This window comes from Mixophyes fleayi, chromosome 5 (genome assembly GCF_038048845.1).
Source record: "Mixophyes fleayi isolate aMixFle1 chromosome 5, aMixFle1.hap1, whole genome shotgun sequence".
NCBI classification, from domain to species: Eukaryota; Metazoa; Chordata; class Amphibia; order Anura; family Limnodynastidae; genus Mixophyes; species Mixophyes fleayi.
In genome coordinates, this window is record NC_134406.1 from 223,167,703 (window position 1) to 223,190,562 (window position 22,860).

The 22,860-nt window shown below is 37.7% G+C and overlaps 1 protein-coding gene across 1 annotated transcript in view; it reads right to left on the minus strand.

Annotated features, from left to right (window-relative positions):
• Positions 1 to 4,357: 4,357 nt before the first annotated feature.
• OPRK1 (opioid receptor kappa 1) overlaps positions 4,358 to 22,860 on the minus strand; it is a 72,729-nt gene continuing 54,226 nt past the window's right edge. Inside the window, exons 3-4 of the mRNA XM_075211363.1 lie at positions 13,415 to 13,767; positions 4,358 to 5,315 (exon numbers count right to left, since the gene is read on the minus strand). Coding sequence (XP_075067464.1) covers positions 4,792 to 5,315; positions 13,415 to 13,767 — 877 coding nt within the window. The 3' untranslated portion in view covers positions 4,358 to 4,791. The remainder of the gene's footprint in view (positions 5,316 to 13,414; positions 13,768 to 22,860) is intronic.

The window sequence follows — 22,860 nt, forward strand, 5'->3', positions numbered from 1 at the left end:
TTGCTGTAATGTGGGGGGGTGATGCTGGTTGCTGTAATGTGGGGGGGTGATGCTGGTTGCTGTAATGTGGGGGGTGATGCTGGTTGCTGTAATGTGGGGGGTGATGCTGGTTGCTGTAATGTGGGGAAGGGGGGTAAATGCTGGTTGCTGTAATGTGGGGAAGGGGGGGTAATTCTGGTTGCTCTAATGTGGGGATAATGCTGGTTGATGTAATATGGGGGGTGATGCCAGATGCTGTAATGTGGGGGGTCATGCTGGTTGCTGTAATGTGGGGTGTGATGCCGGTTGCTGTAATGTGGGGGTGATTGATGTAGTATGAGTGTGTGTGGGGGGGTTATTTATTGCTGTAATTTGGGCACTAATAATGTATTGTCATGGTATTTATTGATGTAATTGGGGTGCTAACAATGTAATGTTGAAGGTCATTAGGAGAAATAAATACCCCCCACACACACTCATACTACATCATGTTGTACTGCACCAGCAACGCACACTACGCCAGCATCAGTGTGCAACAATATAGTGCATGAAGCCCACAACACGTGGGCCTGTGTGCTTTAAATGCCAGGGCTGATTTTTAGTCCCAGTCCGGCCCTGGGTGTGGCCAAATCAACTGTTTGGAACATCCTTAAAAAGAAAGAATGCACCGGAGAGCTCAGCAACACCAAAAGACCCGGAAGACTATGGAAAACAACTGTGGTGGATGAGGGAAGAAATTTTTCCCTGGTGAAGAAAAACCCCTTCACAACAGTTGGCCAAATCAAGAACACTCTCCAGGAGGTAGGTGTATATGTGTCAAAGTCAACACTCAAGAGAAGACTTCACAAGAGTGAATATAGAGGGTTCACCACAAGATTTAAACCATTTGTGAGCCACAAAAACAGGAAGACCAGATTAGAGTTTGGCAAACAACATCTAAAAAAGCCATTACAGTTCTGGAACAACATACTATGGACAGATGAGACAAAGATCAACTTGTACCAGAGTGATGGGAAGAGAAGAGTATGGAGAACGAAAGGAACTGCTCATGATCCAAAACATACCACCTCATCAGTGAAGCATGGTGGTGGTAGTGTCATGGTGTGGGCATGTATGGCTGCCAATGGAACTGGTTCCCTTGTATTTATTGATGATGTAACTGCTGACAAAAGCAGCAGGATGAATTCTGAAGTGTTTTGGGCATTATTATCTGCTCATATTCAGTCAAATGCTTCAGAACATATTGGACGAATCTTCACAGTGCAGATGGACAATGACCCGAAGCATACTGCAAACGCAACCAAAGAGTTTTTTAAGGCTAACAAGTGAAATGTTATGCAATGGCCAACTCAATCACCTGACCTGAATCCGATTGAGCATGCATTTCACTTGATAAAGACAAAACTGAAGGGAAAATGCCCCAAAAACAAGCGGGAACTGAAGACGTTTGCAGTAGAGACCTGGCAGAGCATCAGCAGGGATGAAACCCAGCGTCTGGTGATGTCTATGTGTTCCAGACTTCAGGCTGTAATTGACTGCAAAGGATTTGCAACAAAGTATTAAAAAGTGAAAGTTTGATGTAGGATTGTTTAGCTTGTCCCATTACTTTTGGTCCCTTAAAAAGTGGGAGGCACATATAGAAACTTTTGTAGTTCCTACACTGTTCACCTAATTTGTATGTAAATTCCCTCAAATTAAAGCAGAAAGTCTGCAGTTAAAGCACATCTTGTTAGTTTCATTGCGAATCCATTGTGGTGGTTTATAGAGCCCAAAATATGAGAATTGTTTCAATGTCCCAATATTTATGGACTTGACTGTATACCCCCATATCCCAGATTCTCAGGTGTTTTCATAAACTCAAATGGGATTGGATGGCATAAAAAGCATAATGTGCTAAAGATACATGATTTTAAGTCACTCTGGTCGAAGAGACATAAATATAGATTTTGACATTTATGTTATTGTAATCCTTGTTACATTGATATATTTGCTGCTGTTGATCCCTTTAGTCCCCCTAAAGATACGGTTCTACTTTATTATACTTTTATTTTATCATTCGATACCCACTAAAAGTAAAGCACAATATGTATCCACTTCTCACTGACATTTATGTATTTATTTATTTTACTTATTTGCAACCATTTCTAATCATGTTTCATGGTGATTTTCTGAATAGTATTTTACTGTTTATTATACTTCACATTGTTATCACTTTATTGCTCTGTAAATAACTTGTGATTGAGCCACAATCTTACATCAATATGCACACATGCTTACTTTATTTGTTCAATTATACATGTACAATGAGCACGAACCACCTACACATCTTGCCAACCAAATTAATTTGTGGGAAAAGCAAATGTTGATGGTAACATTACTTACAAAATGTTTTAAAAAATAATGGACAAACCAACAAGCTTTTGATGGATTAGTTGAAAAATCAGGAACTGGGGAAAAGTTTGATGGCCTATAGAAAAGCACATGTCCAGATTTCTGTATGCTGCATAGAGAGTATTACAGAGGTAGATGTGTTATTGGTTTTTGTAGACTTTTTCTGTATGGGAATATACACACCAGAGCAGAGAGCTATGGTCACAAATTTCAATTAGTTTAATTTCTATCTCTGTAATAATTATATATATATTTTCATGATATTTCAGTGGTGAAAGTAACATTGCTTGTCAGTGATAGGGAACGAGGATTAATCCACTAGTCAATCTAATATGTTGTCTTTATTTATCCATAGGGGTCTATTTATCATTGGTAGCAAGTGTGCTGCGGTAGCGATCATTCTATATCGCTGCAGGTTGCAATGATTCCCTAGAAACCCTTCACCTCTTTAGAAGCAGCGTGCTGTGGAAATGGCAGCTCTTTGAGTTAGGAAGGGAGGAGCTGCCAGGGATCAAGAGAAGCCCTTGCTTCTCTGATCTTTATGCTCCCTGGCTGGTGCTGACAAGCAGATTGGGTTGGATTAAAATCCAACCCAATTTGGTGGACAAAAGCAAAGTTTTTCTCCGCTTAATGAATAGGGTCAGATCATAGTTCCCATACAGGTCTATAGGGACTCTGGCAACCTGCGATAAATGGGTTAAGGCAAATGGAATTTAGATATTTTTCCTGTGTTAACCTCTTGAAAATCAAGTGAAGTCCTGCGATAGGTATTTTCTGGAGAAAACCGTCACTTTCTCTGGGCTAATGCAGTTTGATAAATAGACCTCTGTGTATGAAATATGCTTTATTGCAAATAGAAACATTATAGAGGAAATGGGTGTCTTTATCTGCAGTGGCGCACGCAGGGGGGGTTTCTGAGTCTCTAGAAACCCCCCCCTGCGCTAACCAAGTGGCCACTGTCCTATACAGCAGCCGCGGCGCTGTCAAAGAAGCGTCCGCGGCAGTGCTGTATTGTATACAGCACCGCCACAGACACTTCTTAGACAGCGCCGCGGCTGCTGTATAGGACAGCGCTGGCGAAACGGAGCAGCTCTATCTCGGGTTTTTTTTGGGGGGTTTTTTGGGTTGGTGGGGAGTAACCCCCCCCCCCCCGACAATCCTCCGTGCGCCCCTGATCTGCACTCCCTATGTGTAGGATAAGATAAATTAAGTAATCAAATAGAGATGGATAGAGGAGACCCCTATTCCTCTGAGGGATACAGACAAAATATTTGGAACTTCAAGGCGCTGGGGCAGAACACGGGTGTAGGATAGGGTCGTATAGGTGTGAGAACAGGTGTAGTGGGGTAGTCAAAAATATCACTTGTAGGCAGTAACCAGGGAAAGCTCAATAATGTAATTAATTAAGATGCAAGTGTATACATTATAACATACATCCCTAAAATAACCAAAATTGATTTAATCAATTGCAATGTATACAAGAGTGTTCTGGAGAGGACTAATACCTGACAATAGAAATACACAGTAGGATGTCTGAGATGACAAAATAAAACAAATACTATTGTTGTTAATGTCTTAATATTAAAGTGTATATTGTTTAACAATAACATTCCTTTTCATGTATACATTTTATTTATTCAAATTCAAACATAGTGAACATTATACACAATCAAGTATAGCTGAGCAGCAAATCAAGTATAGTGTACGGCATACATTTCATGGCTAAAAATGGTAAACAATGGCCTATAACACTCCAATATCAAATGTCACAGTACAGCATTTACAATATTTATAAATACATCAGTTAATGTTATTTTGGTTAGAGATTGTGAATATAATATTAAATAACATTTCAATATACAATTGAGTTTTACATATATATGTGTGCATAATATATATATATATATATATATATATATATATATATATATATATATATATATATATATATATATATATATATATATATATATATATATATACACACACATACATAGATATACATATATATCAGGCCTGTCCAACCTGCGGGCCTCCAGATGTCGTGAAACTACAAGCCCCAGCATGCTTTGCCAGTAGACAACCTGTTGATAGCTGGAAGGGCATGCTGGGACTTGTAGTTTTACAACATCTGGAGGGCCGCAGGTTGGACAGGCCCGATATATATTTATACATAGATATTTTATCTTCCAACTCGAACATTATTTGTTCCCATCACTTATTTTACAGTTTGTTTAACATATCATCATAGTGTGTATGAGACAATAGATTCATAGGACAACTAGAAAATGTTCCAGAATCAATCTAATCAAATCTGTGTTTGAACACAGTTATTTATACTGCAGAAGTAATCTGCGTTATTCCAAGTTCATTTGTTCCACCACTCCCTTGAGGTGTGAAGGAAGTCATCTCCACTGCTAGTCATACTGGTTTGTTAGTCCGTTCCCCATCTCTTGTGTAGCGTGGATCTTGGATAGTGTTCCTAACCCTGCTGTTTCCTTGCCGATCCAATCGAAGTTTTGAGGGGAAGCAAAAGTCTTTGAAACACCTTTTAAAATTTTCATCTAGGAATGCGTATAAAATGGGATTTAAGCTGCTGTTAGTGTAACCCAAAGCAATGCAAAAATAATAGATGGAGCTTACAGCAATGCCTTGTGGCACATCTACAAGGGTTTCAACTAACACAAAAATATGAATCGGGGTCCAGCATATAATGAATACCGCTACAACCACCAGCACCAGTCTGGTTATGCGACGAAGATTTCTGTCTTTTTCACGAGATCCAGAGAGTAGACGGACACTTTTTAACCGCAAGATCATTAAGGTATAGCAGATAGTTATAATAAACACAGGAATGATGAATGCAAATATGAACACACAGATTTTCATTACAGTGTCCCAGTACCAGTAGGGGGTTGGAAATTGAAGAGCACATTCTGTTACACCTAGAAGTAAAAAGGAAAATGTATGTTAATTCTTAGATTTGAAGAAAATACTACAAAATAAATGATGCCTCAAATCTTTATTGAATTTCACTAAGGGGCTAGTGTTTTGCTGATGTATTTGTGTTGCTGCAATTCTAGTTTATTTCAAATAAATATGATGTCCGTCACTGTTCCTTCAGTGCTTCTAACTACTGCTCATCCATCACTGTTTAGTGAAAGAATGAGTATAGACTTACAACCTCAACTGCTCCAACAGTTCTAGGGGGTTACAAACACCCAAAGAGAAAGCTACTGGCACTAGATGTTTGAAAAGTCAGCCCAGCTGGGAGAGTAACATGTGAATACCGTGAATGCCGTGGGCCTCATTTAGAGTCGGACGCAATGTGTGTCTAAGACGTACATGCAAGAGCAGGAGTGGGAGTGTGCCGCGGCTTGGTAGGGTATAGCGAGTGGCAAGCAACCCCAGTTGCGTCCAACTCGTAATACCCTACTGAGCTGCCACCAGTTCCCGCAGCTAGCCAACTACTTGCGCCACCTAATTTCTGCCACACTTTTTCAGGTTTTTTTTATGTGTGTTCCGTCTGCGTCTTGATCCGTCTAGGGTTACTTTTGCGGGTAGATACCCATAGTATCTCAATTATGCACGGTCATGCCTACATAACTCTGTGTTTCACCCTTTCCCTTGTACTGAGAAACAAGTTGTCGCAAGTGTACACTGCGTCTAAAAAGCAGACGGAACAGATGCTTATTGCGCATGCGCATCAGTGGAAATGTGCACAATGCGCCCGAAATGGACTTTGCATCCGACTCTAAATGAGGCACTGTGATGGTAGAGCAGATACATTCTAAAAGATTGTATATAACTAACAATTCATGACAGGTAAGATTTTTTTTTCATAGAAATGATATTTGGCTCTAATCATTTATCAAATAGTCACCAACAAACTGTCATGTATAAAACAATTGTGTAAATTTGAGGATTGTAAATATCTTCAGATAGATTACAATATTTTACATTAGGTGGGATTTCTAGAAGAAAATGTGATTCTGTTCTATTTATATATTATATTTATATATTTATAATTGATAACGGAGTATTGTTAAATGAGTTATTCAGACCTAACTATTCCAAATAATTCAATCTAGCTACTGCAATAAGAAACACAATACAAACATCTGCTATGACTCACTGCATCTGTATTTGATTCATGTTTAATGTGGCACTGTCAAATTATACAGCTTACATTGGTCATTTATAGGTCATTCTGAAAAATATGTTAAATATTATTATGTTAATGTCAATGTTAACTGTGTTAACCCTAATGTTCTGTACCACTTCCAATGTAATAAATGAATCAGCTTTGTACAGTCACTAGAGTGCTATATGCATTGTTTAGTTTACTAGACCTTTAAACTCTTGCCATCAGAGATCGGCTCTGCATATTCCCTAGAATCTTGGACAATAACCTACTCATTTGTTTTCTCAAACACAAATTACTATAATGCTACAAAGTGGACGATTAGAAGGGTTTTGTTTAATTTTAATGGAACATTCCACAAAATTAAACTGTTGCATTTTTTTTTAACAAACTCTGCCTGTTCCCTCCCCACACAAAATTCCTTATCTGTGGCTGCTGTATCGTTGATACTGCCTCCGCAGTTAGTGCTTGCACTTGATTGCTACATTGTGAACACAGCAACAGAAGCACTTCTGTTATCAGAAGATAGAAGGTGCTGTTGCCAAGCTAGCCAGCAGTGTCAGTAATTATGATACCTGGGGGTAAATGTATCAAACTTAGAGTTTTCCGGAAGGTTTGAAAAGTGGAGATGTTGCCGATAGCAACCAATCAGATTCTAGCTATCATTTTGTAGAATGTACTAAAGAAATTATAGCTAGAATCTGATTGGTTTTTCAAACCCTATGGAAAACTCTCAGCTTGATATATTTAGCCCCTGGTTTGTGTATGCTGTACATATTAGCTCAGTTGAGTGGGGGATATGGGGGTATATATTGTAAAAAGAAATTATGGCCAAAGAAGACATTTTGAAAAAGAAAATATGGAAAGTATATTAGATTTTAAGACATAATTTTGCTATACTGCTAGTCCAAATGGCACAGGTCCTCAATTGTGCTCTTTAATTTATTACCCTATTCTATTTCATTATTTCTTTTCAGCCCAGCTGGGTACCTATGACATTTAGGGTCACAATATTTTACTTTGATTTCCTAAAATTGTATGGGATATACAGCATAATATAACCTCTGGATGGCAGGATGCGCTGGAAGCTCCATAATATCTGACACGTCATGGGTTGCCTACATGGTTTAAGGTGAGTGAGAATCACACCTGCTTAGAGCTCCTAAACAGTAATGGAACACAAAGCATTAGCAATACCTAACTAATAATAGTTCTATATTGTTCCTAAGTGCTCAGACTTTCATGACCATGATCCTTTCCACCCAGCACAAAATGTTTTGCCCTTAAAATTCGATTCTATTTCTATTGAATTAATTGCACCTGGGCTAAATGAATTAATGAGAACGATGTTTGTATGAACTAATCCAGTCCAGGTGACTTCTATAAGAACTAAACCCACCTCTTTATTAGAATCTAACCTACTCCCATCTATATTACTAATATACCTTCACCTCTGTCCCAGACTCCCCACTGACCAACACTCGTTCCTCTTGTCTCAGTTCTGCTTCTCCCACTAGACTGTAAGCTTTCTCACAATCAGGGCCATCCTTTGCCTTTGTTTGTATATCTGCATTAATTCTGTCTACCTTGTATGTCCGTGTTTTATATATGCTCCATTACCCTTTGATTGGCTCTGCCGTGCACTGTAACTCTTTACAAAGAAACAATAATAATGATAAGTGGGAAGTTTGGGACCATTTTGTACCAAGTGGACGGTCTGATTAGTTTGTGGACAGGACAATTCCTTGATTGATTTTCATCCATCCATCAGGTATTCACAGAAATTTGTATACATGAAATGTGAGTCAGGCCCTAGGGTGGTTGCTACTGGTATCTCTGACATTTATTATCCAATATATGTATGCACCACATAGCAAATTAAAAAACAAAGCTCCTATTCTTACATTAATTGTGAATAAAAGGCAACCAATCACCTATGTGATCTAGTGCTGAGCCTGTACATCATGCGTATTCTGTGTCAAATCACACAACTCATACAATCCCTGGCTTCTAGAACATATTTTTGCAGGAGCTACTGCTGTTCTTACAGACACAATAGAACAACTATGAATAATACACTGTTGTCACTGTCTCTATCCAGGTCTTATTTATTGTAGTTATTAAACTAGTTTTCAAGGTTTGCTCTTATCTAGAAAATAGTAATGTACAAATCCAGGTTCCTGGAAAGGTATGAAAGCTATTCGAGGTGAAGTACAACAATCAGTAGTGACTTGTTTACTCATAGAACAAACTGCATTATTGCTGACTGAGAAGCATTAAATCAATCTGAGGGATTACAACCATCACATAGACACATTTTATTCAGCCCACTTTTCTAAGAGTTGCAGTGAAATAGTACTAGAAAGCTTTGTTCCAACAAATTAAGTGATATGAAGGATTTTTTCCAGTGACGGACTGTGTCTTCCCTACCTGTCACTTTATATTTTCATAATAATAATAATGTGTCTGAAAATTGAAAACTATGGTGGTATTTACTAACAAAAATGTAATCACACATAAAAAAATAAATCATTTCCTGCCATTGGACAACTTACACTGGAAAGATCAAAGTGAATTATGGGTAATTTGTTATTGGTTATTATGAACCTGATTCATTAAGGTTTGCAAAATGAACATACTGTGCATTTTTTAAAAAAAAAATCTTATGTAATTTGGGAGACTTAAGAAAACTCTCTTGCTAAATATGTGTCTGGGTACGTTCCGCATATACAGCATTTGCCATATTGAGACAGACATCACACTGCAGAATACATACAATACAGAAGTGCAAAATAAAGTCTCTGCATAAAGCACAGAAAAAAATATATATTGCCACCAGTTAATAACTAATCATTAGTAAATAAGTCATTAATGGAAATACATTTATCAGAATGTTATTAATATCTACTGTACATAAAATGCATTTTTGCAGTTGCTCGTGCAAACACATGTTCTAGCATGTATACCCGACCATCATCACAATCACTCGGTACTCACACCTGACCTGTAGCTGGTGCAGGTGATACTGCGCAACTTACCTTAGATGCCCACAGCTTAACTCAGACTCTGTAACGTGCTCTTGAGCTTGGCACGCTCTTACTGTACATTGACATACACATCTTCCCCCACCCTGTTCCGCCCACGAAATTGTAGGTTGTCGGAAGTGTCCTTTGCGCTCAAAGATGAATTGCATACACTTGCGTTCACTGGCATACAGTCCATTTCCGGGTATAAAGTTTATATTTCACATTGATGCAGAGTAGCCAGATGTGCAGTGCACCATTACATACTGCTTAGGTGTTCTGGGGTCTGGTAACTTTCTACAGGCTGATACATAAGAGTTCCATACACTAGGATGTTGGTAATATTCAGGGGAGGGCTGGCAAATTGTAGCCCAGGGTGCAAGACTCGATTTAGCAGCCTATTTTAATGGGAAAACATGCAGGTGGCCCAGTGACCCAGCCCAAGGTAGTGTACTATGGGACTGTCCTGCACCCCTGCCCCCCAGCACCCCTGCCCCCCAGCACAGCCTGACCCTGGTAACATTATAGCTCTCTGAAAATGTCTTAAGATTATGTTATTGATGGTGATCCACCACACTCTATGTGTGACCATGTCTAATAGTAGAAAACTATTGCAAACTTCTGTGTCGATTGATGCAATATTTCTTGTCTTCGTCTTGATTGTCAGTGCAGTGCGTTCTTTGGCTAGGACCTGACTACACATATTTAGGCACAAACTGACAACACTATTACCATATTGTTTACCATGGAAAAGTGATGGTATCATCAGATCATTATTTGAAAGGCATTTCAAGAAGAAAATCAAATGTCATTTCCTTCCCTCTTTGTTTTTTTGTCACTGCATGACGACGGCAGTTCAGGAGAATAATAACATAGCTTCACCAGTTATTTAGATATTTATGGAAACTGGTGGACATGACGTAACCCATAGCAACCCAAGAGATGTTTGTTTCAATGTTTTAAACTTCACAAGAAAAATTTCATAATATCACTGTTTGCTCTGGGTCACAAGAGATTTTCCAAAGCTCATGTCTTCTTGAATGTCAGCCAATATGTTTCAAATGAGCCAATCCTACCTTGTGATAAACACTATTTTCCTTGCTGATATTATTTCCTCTAGACATGAAACCATGAATCCGTCAGAATCATTATTTCATTGAAATCCAGGCAAACACACACTTTAAGTACCTTCCAAATTTGATGGAGAAATTTCCAAAATCAACAAAATGACTACTTATAAAGTCAAATATTTTTTGAATTTGGATAACAACTGATTTGTACGGTACATCCTCAACTATCAAAAATAACTGTGTTAAGTGTTAAAGTTGTTTGTTAGCCCAGCATCTATTAGTGAGAATTAACATTGTGGGTCCAGAGGAAGTAACCTGGTCAAAGAGCTATATTGACAGGGGCGGGCTGGGCCGGGGGGCATCGGGCCGCTCAGTCTGACAGCTGTTTGGGCCGGCGGCCCCCCTTCCCCCGTTGAATACAATACTTCATGATTACTACACGCGGCCGCATCACAAGACATGCGATGCGGCCGCGTCATCGCACAGGCGACCGCATCACATGACACGCGATGTGGCCGCGTCTGTATATTGAGGGATTATAGTGTCTGCATATAGAGACATTATGAGACAATTTGGTGGAAAAATGTTAGATGAAACAATATTTGTTGTCTTCTGTAATTTCTCAACTCACCCCTCCATATATGCTAATTACTCTCGTTCAAACATATATTTTTCAAGTGTAATGTATCCTACCTTCCAATATGATCCATTTCTCTTAATGTACAATGACCATAATCTGTTTATCTTATTTATTTTCCATTTGCAATAACATGCACTGAATTATTAAAACTATGTTAAACTATTTTTATTACAATCGTAAGTTAATTCAACACACAGCCTTTGTGTACTGGGTAAAAAGACATGGGGCTAGATTTACTAAGCTGCGGGTTTGAAAAAGTGGGGATGTTGCCGCTAGCAACTAAATCAGATTATAGCTGTCATTTATTTAGTACATTCTACAAAGTGAAAGCTAGAATCTGATTGGTTGTTACAGGCAACTTATCCACTTTTCAAACCCGCCGGAAACTCGCAGCTTGATACATTTACCCAATGATGTTGGAAAGTGTTGGATATAGTGAGCAGTCTCTTTACACTACTGCCTGTACTGAATGCAATATTTGCAAGGCAATATAAAACATATAATATTCTTACCAAAAATAAATCAAGCAAAGCCCAACCAATTAAAATAGGGACGTTATGGAATGGTTTAAAATGGAAAAAAAAATCATATCCTGAATTACAAATTGCAAATTACGACAAAACATGCTAACCTTTTTTGACACCAATACATTATCACATATTGATTAACTGCAAATTGCATCTCAATATAAGAACTGGGGGAAGAAAACTAATTAGTGTGAAGACAAAACAGAATCAATATTAAGATGCAGAAGCATAGTTAAATGTATCCCAAGAGGGCTTGAAAACTGCTTAAGCTTTATTTGCATTCACAGATAAATTGTGACAAACAATTGCAGTTTTATTATGATTATATTTGAGAGTCCCTATAATACTACAAGAGCCTTTTAAGAAAAACAAGATAAGAAAGGTTTAAGAGATATTATCCTATCTATAAAAAATAAATAAAATGATGCAGTAGATTTATAAACTATGATATTTAATTTGATGAAGTATGCTTTAACGAAATTAACTATTGCCGCTGAGCTGGCTTTGTATCAAAAATTTAATTACTACTGGGGAATTAATTATTTGATTACTATTGTGGTCATTTATTTATTCATTTATGATCAGGGCAATCACTTTCTATTTTTTACACTTACATCACAGTTGTGGCACTACAAGTGCAAGTTTGTACTTGCAGCCATGTGTATCCTGAGATTGGAATTCTGCAAGCACCAGCATTCAAGAACACTCATAAGCTGTTAGTGCATGCTGGCACTTTTAGTGCCACAAGAGCTTCAACTATATATTTGATGGTATTACTCTGGTACTCAATAGCCATGGGTACCAGGAGGGGCCCAGTGCTACACTGTATTGGACTAGTACTCTCTAGGTGCAAGGGGACCAATGATTTGTGGGCCCCCTCCCAGAAGACCAAGTTCAATGCTGAGTAGGCTTGGATGTTACAGAATGTAAGGGGCATCCTGTTTTACCGTGCAGTTTAGGTTTTGCAAACCACCACGTATTGGATGCGATTTCAGTTATCACCCTTCAAACAGCAGGATAATAACTCTTGCAGTTTGTATCTGAAAACCGCAACCATATAAAAAAAAAAGTGCACTTTAGTAGGTTTCCCCTAAATCGTAAAACACACACACAAAGAGGACAGACTGGATGGACATTTATTGTCTTTTCTGCTGTCAAATTCTATGTTTCTATATACTATAGATCGGGGGTCTGCAACCCCCGGCAGGTGTGCCAGACGTGGCACGCAGACCACTTCCGCCTGGCACGCTGGAGCTTGCCGCAGCTGCCTAACGCAGCCTATGATGGCCAAAACGGAGCTTCTGCGTATGCTATAACACTATGAATTGGGGGCACACCACTGTGGCATGCTGTGAATTTTTATTTGTCAGTCCCATTACTATTTTATGATATTCGCATCATAAAGTAAAACATAATTAAATGATTATTTATTTATTCATATACACGCACACATGTACTTGACTAGGTTATAGCCGGCACACTGGAAGAAGGTCACCAACCCCTGCCATAGATGATAGTAAGACAGACAGATTGTAAGGTAGACTCATTCACTATATATTTATCATGCTGTAACTGACATCCACTATTCTATTTATGTCCACGACAGGTATATATATTTTGAAAAAACAGTAAATACTCACCGTCACTCATTTTGGTGCCTCCAAGTACAATGGCAGATATACCAACAGAGGATGAGAGCATCCATATACACACATTGATAAATTTTGCTTTTAAAGGTGTACGGAAATCCAGCGCTTTTACAGGGTGACAGACGGCAATATATCTGTCAACACTCATCATGGTTAAAGTGAATATACTGGTAAACATGTTGTAATAGTCAATTGAGATAACTATTTTACATAGAATATCTCCAAAAGGCCAGGAGTTCATTAAGAATTCGGTGCTTTGAAAAGGCATCGTGGTAGTTACTAGAGCATCTGCCAATGCCAGGTTAAATATATAAATGTTGGTTGCAGTCTTCATCTTTGTGTACCTATTGGGGAAAGAACATTGTGTATGAAACAACTTGAAATACATTTTTTTTAATACAAGTTATTGATAATTTATCATGAGTCTAAGTCATAACATGGGTATCATAGTGTTGGATACATTAGCAAATAGCCAGACATGCGTTAAAGTCAATCTGTCTTGATGCTATGGGTTACAACACATTTGTATTAATAACTTTATATCGTTAAATAAGCATTTATGTGTGACTGCATTTCCCCAGACATAAATGAAAGAAAAATAGAGGAGTAGAAAAAAAACATTGCTATAAGCAGTGGCCAAATGGGAAATTTAGAAGTGGTGGTATGGAAAATGTAAGTGAATGGAATTTGTTGAGTTTACAATCAAAGCAGTAGAATTAGCAGTACAGCATAACACCATATACCTACCCACTTCAACCACTGGCTATAAGAATAATACATTCTGATGAAGTTTAATAGAAAATAATATGAAAACGTTAGTATCAGTACACAAAATTCACCATATTCGTGCTTCAACTCTCATTGCAAAAGTCATGCTCCCGACAAGAAGATCTGTTCCATGACAAAACAATTCTCAAAATGACACCTCTACTAATCTGATATGATTGAGATATGTGGACCCGGCGTGATGTTCCACAGGGAGACTGCCTTCAGCGTCCGTTTATTGACCAGAAAAGCGATATTACCTTCATTTTATTGTAAGGGTTTTTTACCATTGGTGTCATAAACTTTTTTTAGACTATTCCACATTTGTGTGGCCACTTGTTGTGGCTTGTTATTGATTTTCCTCAGGTCTAATCTACTTTCCACATTGGATTTGAGTTAAAGTGATGTCACTCAAGCAAACTGAAGAGGTGAATGCGAGGATTTATACAAATAAACCCTGTTTAATTTAAAAATTGTATGCAGTTTGAGAATTTTATATTATATGGTAGCTGGAAATATTACCCTACGAACACTCTCTGGCTCTACTTGTTTCATATATATATATATATATATATATATATATTATATCCTGGGAACATACCTGGATAACTGGAAACTGAGAGTTCATGGTTTAATACAGGGTCTAGTTCTGTACTCCAAGTATTAATGTTCTGCTGTAACAGTAGTGTTGGAAGAGTGCCTACTGCATCCATATTCCACATCATATGAATGTACTCACAACTTTCAAACCAACATGTTCAGAGTATTTTTTTCATGTGTTCCATATGGTGTAGCACAAAATCTACAAGAGGCTTAAGTTTTGATCATAGACCTAATTGACTAGAAATAATAGCTCATACAGCTAAAGCTATACACGTAGGAGTTTGGGTTCTGCCTTCTGAAATATTACAAATACAAGAAAGGCAATAAACAATAACATTTATATTAGTGGAACCATACTAATATGTATATTTTGTAAGCTGCTGCAATGATCTAATTGATGCAACCAAACTGCATGAAAATTCAAGTTCAGCTGGTATTTCTAGAAACCATCCTGCAAAATCAGTGAGTTGATATGCAGATCAAATTGATGGCCAGTACTGAAATAAGCCAAAAAATTGCAGCATTTGGTAAAATCTTTCATGTTAAAAATTATTTTAAAGCATGTACTTTTACCATTATAAATCAACCATTGGTTTATATTTTCCAACCCCACAAGTCTAGTTTTGCCTTTAATAAGATTGATGTTTTAAACCTTGCCAGTAAAATCACCAAAAAGCGCTGATTTAAAAAAAAAAAAACGATAGCCGATAAATAATGCCCCTGATTTTTAAGCACTGACGAGTTGTCATCAAATCAACTGGCCTGGGGCTTCATTAATTATGCAGCAGAACAAATGTTCAACTGTATTTGAATAGTGTTCCTGTTACAATGAATGGGAAAATTGCTGACCTGCAGTTTGTTCAAGCCGCAGGTGTTCAGGCGCATTGATGAGTAGTTTTAAACCAGATTATTTTATTTAAATGGCAAACTGAATATCACACATGCTGTTTGAGCTATCTTGCATGTCAGAATGGTAAAAAAAAAATTGATTGAATAAATAAAGTTTTATTTAAAAAAAAAAACTCCCATTTTCTACAATCACAGCTTACTCAGCATCTGGCCAGGTCTAGGTACTGGTCCAGTACTGAATAGCACTGGGGCCATCCTGGAATCCATGGCTGGTGGGTGCTAGGGCCATACACTACAAGTCCCAGCATGCACATATGCAGCAGTGTATACTTGCAATTATGTCACTACAAGTGTAGTTAAATAATAGTGTCCTCATTAATAATTCATAAAGTATTAATGCCCTCTTTATTAATTTATAATTTTTTAAAGCCCTCATTCATTGTTCATAAATTCTTTGTGTCCCCATTCTTAATTAATAAATAATTTGTGCTTCCGTTCTTCATTCATAAATTTTTTAGTACTCCTGTTGTATGTATATAAATATTATTGTCTCAAGTAGTGTGAAAATACACAGTACTGCCCCCTTGTATAAAGAAATAAATTAATATTGTCAAGTTACTGAATAATTTATTATGGACTTAAATATAAAATATAAGTAAATTATTTGACCCTAATAAATACTTACTTAGGGATTGAACAGGTAACTGTAGCAGGGGTGGTGATAGAGCCAAAATGACTCATAAAGGGAACACTTCTGGATTCATGAGCTGAAAACCCTATCACCCAAAGATCTGAATACAGATACTTATTTGTTTAAATTGATACTTTCTGAAGGAAACCATCTGCTTTTTTCATTAAATATAATTGACATTCTTAATGCTGAGGTGATTCATAGTCAGAAATATTTGTAAACATTTGTAATTCCATTTACTATTTTTTTAATATCCCATCAACAAAGATTTGTTTTATTTTTTATCAAGTTTTTTTAATCACTATCGTTAGTTTTACATAAACTCTTGATCTATACACCTGAGCTTTATACTAGCCACAGAAAGATCCCTACTAATTGTTATTTAATATAAATCAGGGTTTAGATGATCATGTCCACTTATTGTAGTTTTGAACTCAATTTACCTGACCCACATGTTGACACAAAATGTTTTCTCTTTGAACCTTCTTATATTAACAAATAAATACTGTTCATTTTGGAATGAAACACATTGTTTCATATAGGCTTATTGGACAGTATTAGTTTAATCATTTTAACTATATTTAGAGAATTTGACAAGAACATAGTCTGCGTGTGCTGAAGAGTATGTACTGATGATTAGAACATGATAGACGGTTTCAATAAACTGATCCGGCAGTTGCAAGTACAGACAGGGGCTGTGACTAGAACAGTTCATATTTTAAGCTAAAAGAAAATGTTACAGTTTTGATACTTATTGAGTGCACTTAATACATTGCATCTTAGTTCATTAATGATGGTGGATGTATCGTGTAGATTGAAACCGCTACAATGTAACAAAGTTAATTAACCACAAAACAACAGATCCTTGAAAGTCCAATTAATTGCACTTGTCTTCAATTCTTCAATCAATTGATTGAATTTCAACCACTGCTCAGGCATCTGACTTAGAACATAATGTACACTGAATGAAGAACATGTCACTGTAAAGAATTAAATGGAGATATGTTTTAAAAATTATACTATTTCTGATTGTGCCACGACTCAATAAAATGTATGCGCTTTTTCATGTAGGCTATAAAAGTGTGCCAGCATTGCATCTAATAACTATTATGTAGCTAACATATTTTAGTCTAAACAAATAGGTACAATATTAGATCTCAGTATCTTGTGGACTATGACATATATACCGGTGAGCATTTACTATATATTAGTGCATTTTAACAGGGTTCACTGTCAGTACCTTATACAGCATAATAGCTGATGATATTTAACTAAACATCGGATAACTATTTTCAGAAACTATATGCTTGAAGTTTGAAAAAGTTATCAGTATGGTTTTAGTGTCTACACTCAGTACAATAAAAAATCTTTGGGAATGTCATGGAACTAGCGTGTTTAGTGGATTCTTGATCACCAACCTGGATTGGCAACGTCAATGGCAGAGACAAGGAATCTAAAGAACCCACGGTTAAACCAAGGATACCTGCAAGGAGGTATGGGCTTCATTGTAGGTGGGTTCATAGGTTGTAGCCCACTGTCTTACCTGGTCTGGTACAGGAACGGGCTGTAGAGATGCCAAAATGATACACAAAAGGAGTGTCAGACCCAAGACAGGTTGTACCAAATAGAACAGGGTCAGGCCAAGTCAGCAAGATGGAAAATAGCCAGGTCAAATTATGACCTCGTCTGTGCTCAGAGCAGGTTTATATTGTGGAGCTGATTTGAACTGGACGGGCAAGTTACAACATCCAATCATGTTTCTGTCCCTTTAAATCAGTAGCAGAGCCACACAGGTACTCTTATAGCATGCAACCTGCTCTGAGACCATGTCAGCAAGCAAGGAAATGGGAGTAGGAAGGGATTAGTAGCAGTGATGCCGGAGAGTTGGAGTATGAAGAAGGCAGCAGCACTAACCACTGGGTCTGGAAAGTAACCTCCAGAGGCTGGGTTCAGTGGTGTCTGACAGAGGATCTCTATTACCATTACAATACACATCTAATGGGACTTAATAATGTCTGGTTTTATTGTTAAAGTGTTTCAGCTGATTGTGAATTACTGTGTCAGGGTAATAAAGTGTCTTAGATCAGTATTGATTCTGCCATAGATTTTAAATTTTCTTTTTGGCTTGATCTTTGAGCGGAGAGGGTTGAACCAATTTGGTAAAGCAAGGACTTTAAATATCCTGCAAGAACTTACAGCCACCACTTTTCTGATGATGTAAGCAGAGACTTGCAGAACATGTACAGTGGTGACAAAAACTAAGGACACATCAACAACAGGAGGAAACACTGTTCAAGGACTAATCAGTTAATGCAGTACAATCTAGAAACGCATCCATCATGAGTATGTTACCTATATCAGATTTACATATCAGATTTACACTATTTAAGATTTTTTATGTAAATATAATAAAATGTATTGAACTCTAAAAAATGTTTGAGGATGTGATTGTGGCATCATTTGTTGTTCCCGAGTAAGCAGAAGTTCCAGGATTAAATGGCTAATTATCAATGCCCTTCTATCACTATACTGAAGTGAGCATAAACATGAATCTATAAATTGTTACACGTTGCTTATCCCTAGATGTATAATCCATTTTTCATTTTGTATGGAACATTGGATATTAATTGTGAAAAATACAAAAGGATACACATAAGTGATTTCAATACCCAAATTTCACCATACAAAAGGTGAGCATTAATTGGCATTTTATTGATCAAAAACAATTAAGAATGGTACACACTATGTTTACCTTTGCTCTTTTCCAGTCCTCTGTGTCGAATGATTTACTACTCTTGTCCCACTTCGCTAGAAGGGTTTTGGGGACCTTTCATTTGTCCTAAGTTGCAAACAAGAACTGCTTCAAGAACCAAGGATTTTTGAACTGTTAGATCAACATTGTCTTATACTCCAAGTTAGTGTTGGTCATAATTCTGTATACTAAGAATTTTTGAACTAGGAAAGGAATCAATAATATTTAACCTACATACAACGGGAGCTCTAAGAATTTACGAATTCAGAACGGGTTCAATAATACTTATTTGACATACAATGGGAGTGTGTCAAGAACAGGGTGCCGGACATGACAAATATAGGTTAAATCTGCCTGCATCCTCATTCAGCCGGTAATATAACATTGATAATACACTGCTGTATTATGATGACCTGTTGTTATATATGTTGTTATTCTTAAATGTCACCTAGTGGGTTCCTTACAGCTTTCTCCAAAATGTTCCCTAAGAGAACTATTGTCACCTGGTTTTATCAGGGTACTCACTCACCCAGAGGTGCCCTGAGGAATTGCACTTACTGCTGGCTAAAGACTTTGCGGCACTACCACCACTAGTGTTTGGTTATGCTGAGCCAAAAGTGCCGGTCAGCTGTATGACCACTTTCACCCAATAGCTCAATCATAGGTTAGCTGAGGTCTGGGACAGAGATATCTTTAATTGCCTGATAAATGGGTGTCCTTCATTCTCCACCGAGTTCAGCTAGACTTCCCGGAGCTACTCTCCGCCGGCTGCCTGCTACAACCTGAGGACTTGGGCATAGGCTTTATACAGTAAGATACCCAACTCAGTGGTGAAGTCTTATCTGAAACCAGCCTCACCGAGGCCACACCACCATTGGAACCAGGTCGGGCTTATATGGGGGGACTCAACCATCTGCTCTGTGTTCTACTTCCCGACAGAGAGAGATTACGGCTACTGTTCTACTGGTCCAGGTTTGTTCGGGGTATGGATCTTCACTTATCCATGGACCTTGTTACCTTGTGTAACTTCCACCCTAGTGGACTGGGCTTAGTAGGCTGGGCTGTTAGGGAATGCAATGTAAAAGGTAAAATCTGATGTTTTCTGTCTGGTTTTACAATGCGGTTTGGCCTAAACTGCATGCGATTTAGAAAAACCGCATACCAAATAGATGCTTCATTTATCTCCCCAAAAATCGGTGAATTATAGTACTTTGCATCTCAATAAAAGACGACAACTGAACACTTGGAACCTTTGGATTTCAAACTTCATATTCTAATAATAATACTTTGAATCATTTATTTTGTCTTCAAACAACAAATTGAAGTTAATTCAAATTCTGCTGTGAACAATTAGTCAACTAATATTGCAAATTTTGAGATGTGGTTATATGTGTCTTTGTTGCCTTTTTGCCTGCTGATGACTTGAAGAGTCCGGGCAAAGACTGATTAAATAAAACAGTTGTGTTCCACCTAATTTATTGGTAGGGCTGCTATTGACAGTGTGTTTCCAGTGCGTCTCTCTCTGTGCTGCTAGTGATCAGGGATTTATGGACATGCTGCTCTGCTAATAGAGAAGCAAGAGGCAATATCACTGTAAGTTATTATTAAGAAGTAACAATTATTTATACAGTGCAAGTATATTCCTCAGTGCTTTACAATTGGGAATAAGATAAGACTTGGTATTAACAGACATGTCCGTATTCAACAAGCAGCGGCTGTAAAGATACATCTTTTGTTGATACGTCTTTGTGTCCTCTGCTCTAACAGACAGTACAATGCAGGATACGGCCAATACATATATGGAATATAAAGTCCCAAAAGAGCACAAAAATTCAATTAATGTCACCTGTTAAAAATATAGTCATTAATTACAAAACATTAAACAAACAAAAGTTGTTTCTTTTATTTTATTTTCCATAAAATACATTTATTAGGATTGGCGATCAATTAATGCTGCTGAGGACTTTGAAGGGCCCCCTGGATGCCCCAGGCCCCTGGGCTATAGCCCAGTTAGACCTCAGGTTAATCTGGCCCTGGGCACCAGTAGCAGAACCCCCTCCCAATCCCAAGGTATAGTCTGGAGAACACACAACCCATTTATTAGGATTGTCTACAGTACATAAAATACATTTATTAGGATTGGCTTAATGTCTACAGTACATAAAATGCATTTTTACAGTTGCTCCTGATTACAAACACATGTTCTCGTTTGCATACGTGACCTTCATCACTGTCACTCGGCACATACACTTGACCTGTAGCTGGTGCAAGTGATACGACTAAAAATCACATACCTTAGAGCTGCCCAAATCTTGAATTGGGTGCTGCTGCGTTCACTCGAGCTTGACACGCCCTTACTGTACATTGGCATATGCCCAGTCCCCTCTATGTTTAGCCCATGAAATCGCAGGCTGTAGTAAGGGTTCTTTGAGCTCAAAGATTAATTGGATGTTGCTGTGTTCTCTGGCAGATGCTCCGATATTCAATACAGAGCACGTATCGGCTTTTACGCTCCTTAATGAAGGTCTAGTAAGTTTGTGCACAGAAGGGTGTCGGTGACAAACAAATTAAATCAGTGTCTGTGGACTAAAAATATATTTCTGTCAGAAATCACGGTGATAAATATCACTCTGATGAAAACTACAACTTTTATGCTGAAAATACTGCACTATATATTGTTAATCTTTCTGATTTTTTTCTGGTTGAGATGTAGAAGAATGCTCCAGCATTCAGAATTTCTGCATTTTTTAGGATCTGAGAGGGTTGCTTACTCTTCCGGGAGTCCGGGAGGACTCCCTGAAATTCAGGAGCCTCCCAGAAATTCCGGGAGAATAGGCAACTATGCAAATGTAATACCACCATTCCTTATCTTGTTCACATGGAGTGAGATTTACTTATAGACATGAATTGTGATCCATACACAGGCCAAGGTCAGGGGAGGCAGAAATGGTTCAGAAACATAATACAAGCTTGGACAGATTACAAACAAACAATCAGGTCCAAGAGCAAGTCAGAGCAGTATCAAAAGACAGAATGATGCTCAAGAACAACAAACCCGAACAGTAAAATCTGACTGGGTTTATGCATAGATGTATAGAACGTCACATACATGTGCCAAATGCAAACTCACACATCATTGGGAGTGCCTAAGTGGGCACATCAAAATAAAATGCACCTATATGGGTGCAGCTATATCAAATGTGCCTATTCTGATGCGTGTGGCTCATGATGCAGAACACAGAACACATAGACTGAGGCAGCTGGAAAGCAAGGGCAGATTCATTATACAATATGTCTATTTGGATAGTCTTTTTCACAGTACTAGTCAAAATAACTAATTTCAGTTAATTTCACTGCACCTCCGTATATGCAAGGCATAACATGTAAAACATTGCATTTAGTTGTAAAATTTGCACTGAACCATAACCAACCAGACACATTTTCTAAATTGCACTAAACAGATGAAAAAAAAACACGTGATATTTGGGTACTGTGCTTCAGTGCAAATGTTGACTTAAATGCAATGTAAGTAAATGTGGCTATTGGTACAGAAAAGGTGGTTGTTTGTCTTCATAATCTACTTATATTTTTAGCACCCAACCATAGCAAGCTGGTACAAACACACAGATATATTTCAGTTTTAATATATTAATTAATATACTGTGTTTGATTCTACTGTCATGAAACAAAATTAGTCTCTTTATTTCCAAACAGGCCAGATTACAGTCACAGCTTCAAAGGTAGTGACATGTCAAACCACGGGTCGTACACAGCTCT